The sequence below is a fragment of the Oncorhynchus mykiss genome, chromosome 1, assembly GCF_057628025.1.
Source record: "Oncorhynchus mykiss isolate SJ-2025 chromosome 1, ASM5762802v1, whole genome shotgun sequence".
Classification (NCBI taxonomy): domain Eukaryota; kingdom Metazoa; phylum Chordata; class Actinopteri; order Salmoniformes; family Salmonidae; genus Oncorhynchus; species Oncorhynchus mykiss.
Genome location: NC_143022.1, coordinates 20,896,680 through 20,904,633, shown reverse-complemented (window position 1 = coordinate 20,904,633; position 7,954 = coordinate 20,896,680). Strand labels below are relative to the sequence as shown.

General features: G+C 37.9%; 1 protein-coding gene across 2 annotated transcripts; it reads right to left on the bottom strand.

The window, feature by feature from the left end:
• Positions 1–105: 105 nt before the first annotated feature.
• LOC110503198 (cystinosin) lies at positions 106–5,591 on the bottom strand. Of its 2 annotated transcripts, none has more exons than XM_021581661.3 (11): positions 4,882–5,591; positions 4,585–4,671; positions 3,206–3,284; positions 3,003–3,090; positions 2,702–2,805; positions 2,446–2,583; positions 2,238–2,337; positions 1,918–2,037; positions 1,513–1,683; positions 1,254–1,371; positions 106–678 (listed from the first exon to the last, which is right to left on the bottom strand). In XM_021581661.3, the coding sequence occupies exons 2-11, from the start codon at positions 4,643–4,645 to the stop codon at positions 536–538; spliced, it is 1,122 nt and encodes a 373-aa protein (XP_021437336.1). In that variant the 5' UTR covers positions 4,646–4,671; positions 4,882–5,591; the 3' UTR covers positions 106–535. The 2 variants fall into 2 exon arrangements, with proteins under 2 accessions (XP_021437336.1, XP_021437269.1); XM_021581594.3 differs by having other exon boundaries at positions 4,767–4,965.
• Between the last annotated feature and the right edge of the window lie 2,363 nt (positions 5,592–7,954).

Genomic DNA, 7,954 nt, shown 5'->3' with positions numbered 1-7,954 from the left:
CTCGTTTGTGCAACAAAACAGAAATAGTCCCCACCGCCAATTTTCTGCTGTGCTCTGTAGTCCATCATAAAATAAGTTTAAGCATAATGAAACATCACACTAATCTTAATTCGTGGAAAACATTTTACTAATTTGACAATAAAGCATGATGTTCTAGTTACATTTCAAAATAGAAATTACCTTTCAATTAAAGAACACATTTCAAAATAAACAATTGTATTGTATAAAATGAACTATTGATTTGACAGATGTAAAAGTGATAGGCCTATACAGTCAGTTTTTAAAAAGATTACAGAGTCCCTCCCTTAGTGGTATCAAACCATAACTAATCATTTCTTCACAAATTATGGAACAAAAATAAATCCCTATTATCCTAAACAATCATTTGGAGAAAAAAAAGTACTTTTTAAGCAAAGGCCCTATGTTGAAATAGCTTTTCATTCAGTGGCTGTGAACACTGCATAGAATAAATCCCTATAGGAAGTCATTTGGCCCCAGTTTCACTGGCAGAGGTAGAGAGTGAGAGGTTATTAGCCTATTTCTGGTCACCCATAGGCTCGTAATGTGTTTTATGCCGGTATAGACAGTAGTGCTGAAAGATGAACACCACATCGAAGAATATGGATAACAAACCAAGTCCAGCCTTTGTGGGGTCGCCAAAGATGAGCTTCCATTCATCTAGGAAACAATAGAAACATTCTATGAAACCCTGACATGAACCATTAAATAATTCAGCATGTGATGTAGTAAGGCAGAATGTGTGACTGATGGAACTAATCTGAAAAACAACATCAAAATGTATCACTATTTCAATGTACTATTATAACATGTTTAATACCATTATTTAAACCATTTTATTTTTCCCTTTCTTTATGGTTTTGTTGTTATTCTTTATGTTGATGACTTTTTATCTTATGATTTGTCTGCTCTTCTCCCAGCCACAGGGAAAGAGATGGTGAATTGGTGGGCGGGCTTGTGCGTGGGTGGGCATGAACAGGAAATTCTTCTACATAATTGTGACACTGTCTCTTATGTTAATGTAAAGGAATAATTGTAAAAAATATATATAATAATAATTTTTTAAAATTAAGTTAAGAAAAACCCATGGAAGCTATATAAACAATGAATGACTGCAATTGAAGACATTTTCAATTGTTGGGACTGTCCTTTGACTGTGGTTTTCACTTTGACTAATTATGTTTTACTGAAGTGTCTGCACATTGGTGATCTATGGTAGGCGTGAGCAGCCTTACTGTTGTTATACGACTGAAGGATCATCTGAATGAGACTGAAGCTGCCTCCTGTGAAGTCCAGCAACACATTGCCAATGCTCCACCCTTCCGTGCTTTGTCTTTGGTAGTTCATGTAGGCCTGAGGACACACACAGACAGTGTATTGATGATAGACAATGTAGTGGTGATCATGAAAAGCAACAATATCTACTGTAACAAATGATAATTGTGTATAAGGTAAAACCATTCAATATGCAGTCAAATATTGTGAAATCCATACCTGTGGGATGTATTTGACGAGGGTGACTCCTAACTTAATGTAGGAGAAATAATAGAGATATTCCAGCCAGGTGATCTTATTGGCCACAGCAACAAAGAGGGTGACAAGGGCAAATGTCCATCCAATCACCAGAAGGCCAATAGCGATCTTGGACAACTTCTGCCCTCCTCTCTTTACCACAGACACACAGGAACACAGTCATTACTTTCAACAAGTGTTTACCTGTCAATGTTCATTTGAGGCCTTGACAACAATGCTTTCCTTTCAAAGGATCAGACATACAGTATCTTTCTGACAACAATCAAAACATAAGCTGATCATTATTTGTCCAGCCAACATCTGTCTCCGGCCTATAACCAAAGAGGGACATCTAGGAAGTCATTTCACTAGTCTTCTGTTACTCACCTCGTAGATGGCACACTGACAGATATACACAACTGTCAGCACAACTGCATGAAGACTAAAAAACACATCATTGGCATCCACTGGGTTCACACCGTTTGGATTTTTCTTCACAAACTCTTCCTAAAAAAAATATTTTAAATATAACAACTATATGGAGTAAAAACCAAGTCAATAGGTCCATAGAAGACCAAAATATTTGAACAAATCCCTATTGGTGTCAATGCATGAATGACACAGAAATCAGAGTTGTGCGTGTAGATCTCAAATTAGGATTCGTTCTAATTTGTTACACTGTTAGTGAGGGCATGCAGAGCTCTTACCTTCATGTACGGAACCCAGAAGAGGCCTACATTGAAGACACTGTACGCAATGAAGCCTGTCAAGTTGAGTGCCAGGAAATCAAAGTTCAACCCCACCACACTGTCAAATAGACAAAGTCAGAAATCAAATCCAGATGCCCTTTAACTCTAAATCATTTAAGGCTGAGATTAAATTGTTTAAAAAAAATATGACAGTTTGAGGCACTACCTTTTTCTTCTCCAGTTCTCATATACTTGAGGGTAGAATGAGATAGACCATGCAAGGAAGTAAATCCAACCAATTAATTGGTTAATGATATCGATGATGTTGCTTCTAATGACCAAGAAACGGATTCTGGTCTTAAAGCTGGAAAACATAAAGAGACTTAGTATATTGTGTTGGTTTAAAATCTGTCTGAAATGTGACGTGGGAAATTCTCATAGAGTTGAAATTCACTAAAAGACAGAAACTGAGAACAACTCACCTTGCAATGTCATTGTTGTTACTGTATAAATAGGCAGTCACTTGACCCACATGCTCTGCACGAACCTCAAATGTGCCTAATATGGCGTTTGCAGGCAATTGTACCTGGAAATCAGAAATACAGCACATATAAATAATATATAAAACAGTTATGCCTACAACAGAGTATTGATGTTTTACACACTGTGGCTACTGTAGTTGATTGAAATATGATAGATTCAGATCTCAGATTGCATTAATGATCAATTACATGGTGTTTTGGTCATACTTTTCAGTGAGTTTGAGTGGTATAAAAAGCATACCTGCTGAGGCAGTTGAAGTATCGAGGTGACATTTGCAGAGGAGTCAGTGAAGTTAAAAGAAATAAGTGCGGACACATTAAGAGGAGAGCTGCAAAAATAAATAAAAACACTGCATTATAACATTATAACACATCACAACAAATAGACATACATAGAATACTGATACAAACTGGCAATAGATGCCCAGATATAAGAAAGATTACCTAGGTGTTATGGTGATATTGGCTGAACCTTTGACCTCCAGATTTACAGTGGCTGGAGCAGACAGGGATACACTCCCATCTGTTGAAGGAATATGATATTGCAGTTTTCAGATAGGAATAATCAATTTTGCTAAACAGCCCTAAAACAGTACTTGGGCTTGAGGAGACAATGAATATGACTAGATCTCCTCTGACGACCAGGGTCCTTCAATACTGATGGTGCTTTCAAGACAACTGGGAATTCGTTAAAAAAAAAAAAAAGTCCCATTAACAAGTTTTGCAAACGTCATAATGGTACTCACCAAAATATTGAGTTTCGCTGAACTATAGCCATTACTGCCGTTACACACGGTACACACAGTATGCACATCCAAAAAAGGTATAAATAAAAATTGTTTTCGACCAAGTGCACATGCGCTAAATACACCTTCAGCACCTCCAATAAATTCACTCATTACTGCCACTCACAGGCTGGCTGATCCAGCAGCACAGTATCCCGAAAGATTGTTGATTTTATTTAGACCTTTTCCTGATTGCCTAGTGACTTTTACACCTACATACATGTACATATTACCTCGTACCCCTGCATATTGACTCAGTACCGGTACTCTTTTTATAGCCTTGTTATGGTTATTTTATTACCGTTTCCCTTTTGTTATTTGCTCATCTTTTCTTACTTTTTAACCCTGCATTGTTGTTGAAGGGCTCGCAAGTAAGAATTTCACAGTAAAGTTAACAACTGTTGTAAGCTATTCGGCAATCATGAGAATTACAATTTGACTATAACGTTTGCAGAGCTGGTTAATGTGATTTTGAATTGCAAGATCCTGGGCACCAGAGGAGATTTTGTCCTATTTTTCTTCTTCTCAAGCCAAGATACTGGTTCAGATGGTGCCTTCAAGAAATCTGGGAACTTTGAAAAAATACAAGGTCAAATCATTACGTCATTGATCTCCAGGTTGGAGCTGTAGAAAGAAGCCTCATGCCGTGTTCAAAACAACTAGGAACTCTGGAAAAAAAAACTAGCTCCGACTGGGAAAAATCTATTTGAACGGTTATACAAATCAGAATTACAAATCGACTTTCCGACTTGAAGATTACTGACGTCATGATTTGACCTTGAGTTAAGTTGTTTTACAGCGCTTACGTCTTGTCGGAACTAGGAAACTCGGAAATGTCCAACTTGCTAACTGGTTGTAGTTATACACCTGCAGCGTTCAACTACATTTCCGAGTTTCCTAGTTCTGATCAACATGCGAACGCAGCATGAGTTCCCGAGTTGGATGACCGATTTTTCCCGATTTCCCAGTTATTTTGAACGCGGCAAGATTACCACATATTAAAATCAGAGCTTGTTGGTTGAACAAGGGCAAACTCACCACATGTAATGACCGTACAGAGTGTTATGACCAAGACTGAAAGAAAGTTATTATCTGCCATCTTCAGGGCACGGGCCTTGCTGAACTCTAAACGTACAAAAGAGGAACAGATGAGGAGCACTGCTGACCAAATTATCTGCATTAGCTAGGTAACATATGCTGCCATATAAAGTCAGACTTACAACAGCAATGTGCCATATTCATTTGCGGTAAATCAGCTTGCTACATTGCTGCGTCTTAACAATAGTTAGTTCAACTAACTAATCATGAAATCAACATATTAACGTTATACGCTACCGCAGCTGAGTGGTGCTTTGTTTTCCTCTGCTTCCGTTAGCTGGCATAGGTCATATGACTTGGCTCATCTGACTTGTATGACGCGCTGTCTTGGGCTCGTTCAAGACTTTCAATGTTGTGGGATGTTTCTTTAAAAAAAAAATATAAAAAATGGAATCTTTATTTAACTAGGCAAGTCAGTTAATAAGAACACATTCTTCTTTGCAATGATGGCCTACACCGGCCAAATCTGGACGACGCTGAGCCAATTGTGCTCCGCCTTTTGGGATTCCCAATCACGGCCGGTTGTGATATAGAGACTTTTTGACTTGTGCCGAGTTCACATTATAGTTGGAACTAGGCCATTGGAAAATGTGCAACTCTCTGAATTGTTGAACACGGCGTTTGTAGCCTATAACTACAACCAGTTAGTAAATCGGACATTTAAGAGATTCCTAGTTCCAACTAGCACATTGACTTGGAGCCTCGTGACTCTACTTTGACTTATGACTTGAAAATATCTGGCCAGGTTTTGTCACTCATTTTGTGGCACAGTTGATGTACTAGTCGAAACTAGGAAACGTCCGACTTGCTAACTGATTGTAGTTATACACGTGCCGCGTTCAAATGCAGACCAGGGCCTTTGATTGGACCAGCAAACTGTAAATCAACACAGGTCAGGTTAGCTTGCGAACAGATTGCTGATTTGCTTCAGAGCAGGCACCCAGAATGAACCCGTTTGCACGGGCATTTGATTTCCATAGGGTGGGGCACGTTTTGGTCACGGGACCTCTTATTTGGTTATATGTGTAAAATAAAACATATAAGTGTTGAATGAATTGTATTCGTGGAGTGCATTTGTTATAACTATAAAACAGAAAGCATTGGTCATGAAACCCGGTATAATATTATTTTTATAACGACAACATTTAAATAAATACCCAACCAAGACGCACGGTCAGCAAAATGCATGGTCAAATGACGAAAACATCAGTAGCCTAAACATCATTACAAGAGCCAAGTGTGCTTGATAATAGTGCATTTTTTTGTTTCATTAAGACAGTAGTAAACATATTTCCCCCGTTTTTTTCCCACCGACGAGCCATTAGATCGAGTTAGGGAGGAAACTGACGCCTTTGCAGCTTGAATGGATGATGTTTTATTTACGAGACGGTCCACTAGGGACACTAGTAAATTACCAGCTGAATACGTTAATAAAGTCTGACGTAAAACGAGAAACGACGTAAAAGGAGCATTAGCGCCATCTTTCGGCTGGTTGGGCTAATACTAGGCTATGCTATAAGGATATTATTCTAACCTAGGCCTGTCCTCCTCGACCTAACTCGAAGTCATCCTGCTACGAGTCGTGTCTGTCAGGCTAGTCCTCATCAGCCTTCACAGGATGATTATGTGTTTTTTATCCAAGCAATGGACATATAACAAATACATGTATTTTTGTGTACAACTGGCATGTTTAAAATGTTTAGAATAAACACAAGGTCATTCTTATTTCTATGGTCACAACCACGTAAGTGAAAAGTAGCCTATACCGGCTTAATTTTCTAAATATATCTTATCCTGCAGTGAAAGAAGAAACAGAATTTATGCTTCTAAAGTACAGTACATCTTACAGGGAATTCTATCAATCGTGACTGTAAGGCTTTTTTTTTTTTCTTGATTGTGACCCCTTTAGTTTTGTCAAGACGATTTAATATTTTTTTTGTAAAAGCGTAACAAGATCACGTTACGTTTTATCTCAACATTTTCAACATAATTTCTTTGGCAGTTTTTTACATAACATTTGGTTTCACAATAAACAGAAACTCATACGCCTCCAGTTACTGCCAGTTTGAGATTGGGTAAAAGAATAATACACCGTGTTCCATGCTTTTGCAAACGTTCTTCATAAGACACTGTTGAGTAATATGTCAAATTTAAGTTAATTATTTATGGGCATCTCTTTTCTCTCATTTTACATAATTGTATATTGCATAACTTTTAAAGTTCCAAGGGCCATTAGGGCATAATGTTTTGGCCAAAGGATGCCAACAACATTATTGGATGACGACATATTTCCTTCCCAGTGTGATGATTGTTTGTTTGATATCTGTCACTACTTTCAAAATATGTAAAGTGTTAACTTTTCAATGGATGCAAATGGATCATAGAATCAAATAGTTGAGGATAAGTAGATATAAAGCCTGGGAGAATTAGATCTTACAAATATGGAAGTAAGTCACATTTTCAAATTGATTTGAAGATATTTACACTTGTATTATGTTGACTGATACCATCTGGTCTCAATAACACTTTGCCAAATGGGAGGTACAAGTATTTTCCCAACTGCCTAATTGACTTTGGGGATGCTATACAAATCTGATGTGTCACATAGTGGCTAGTATAGCAAGAGTTTTCTTTTTACAAGGAAAATGGTCTCAAAACTAAAAGGGTGCAATCATTTAAATTCAGACTGATGGGACAATTACATTTCAGAACATTATGCAAGTCTGTGCAAGTACCTAGCACATTAATCTTCCTAAGCAATGACCAACACAACAAAAAAACTGCCACCCAAGACATCCTAAATATTATTTTCTTGTCTCAGTCCTTATGTATTGTTAAATCAGAGGAGGTGGGCTCATTGTAATGGCTGGAATATAATTAATGGAATGGTATCAAACACATAACACATATGGAAACCACATGTTTGATTCCATTCCATTTATTCTATTCCAGCAATTAAAATTAGCCCGTCCTCTTATAGCTTCAACAATAATGGATGCTACTTTTAACATAATTGCTTGTGTCAAAACCAGGTATTGAATCTTACATAAACTCACAGGCTGATATTCAATCAATTGCAGACAGTCGGTTTCCAGACAGTGGGTTTGCAGACAGTGGGATTCCAGACAGTGGGTTTCCAGACAGTATGTTTGCAGACAGTAGGTTTCCAGACAGTAGGTTTCCAGACAGTGGGTTTCCAGACAGTGGGTTTCCAGACATTGGGTTTGCAGACAGTATGTTTGCAGACAGTGGGTTTCCAGACAGTGGGTTTCCATACAGTGGGTTTGCAGACAGTGGGTTTCCAGACAGT

Excerpts from the sequence above, each read along its gene's own strand:
- LOC110503198 (XM_021581661.3), bottom strand. The coding sequence starts at position 4,645 with ATGGCAGATAATAACTTTCTTTCAGTCTTGGTCATAACACTCTGTACG. Across the intron at positions 2,806-3,002 it reads TACTTCAACTGCCTCAGCAG|GTACAATTGCCTGCAAACGC; the intron begins GTATGCTTTTTA and ends TCTGATTTCCAG. Across the intron at positions 1,372-1,512 it reads TCGTCAAATACATCCCACAG|GCCTACATGAACTACCAAAG; the intron begins GTATGGATTTCA and ends GTGTGTCCTCAG.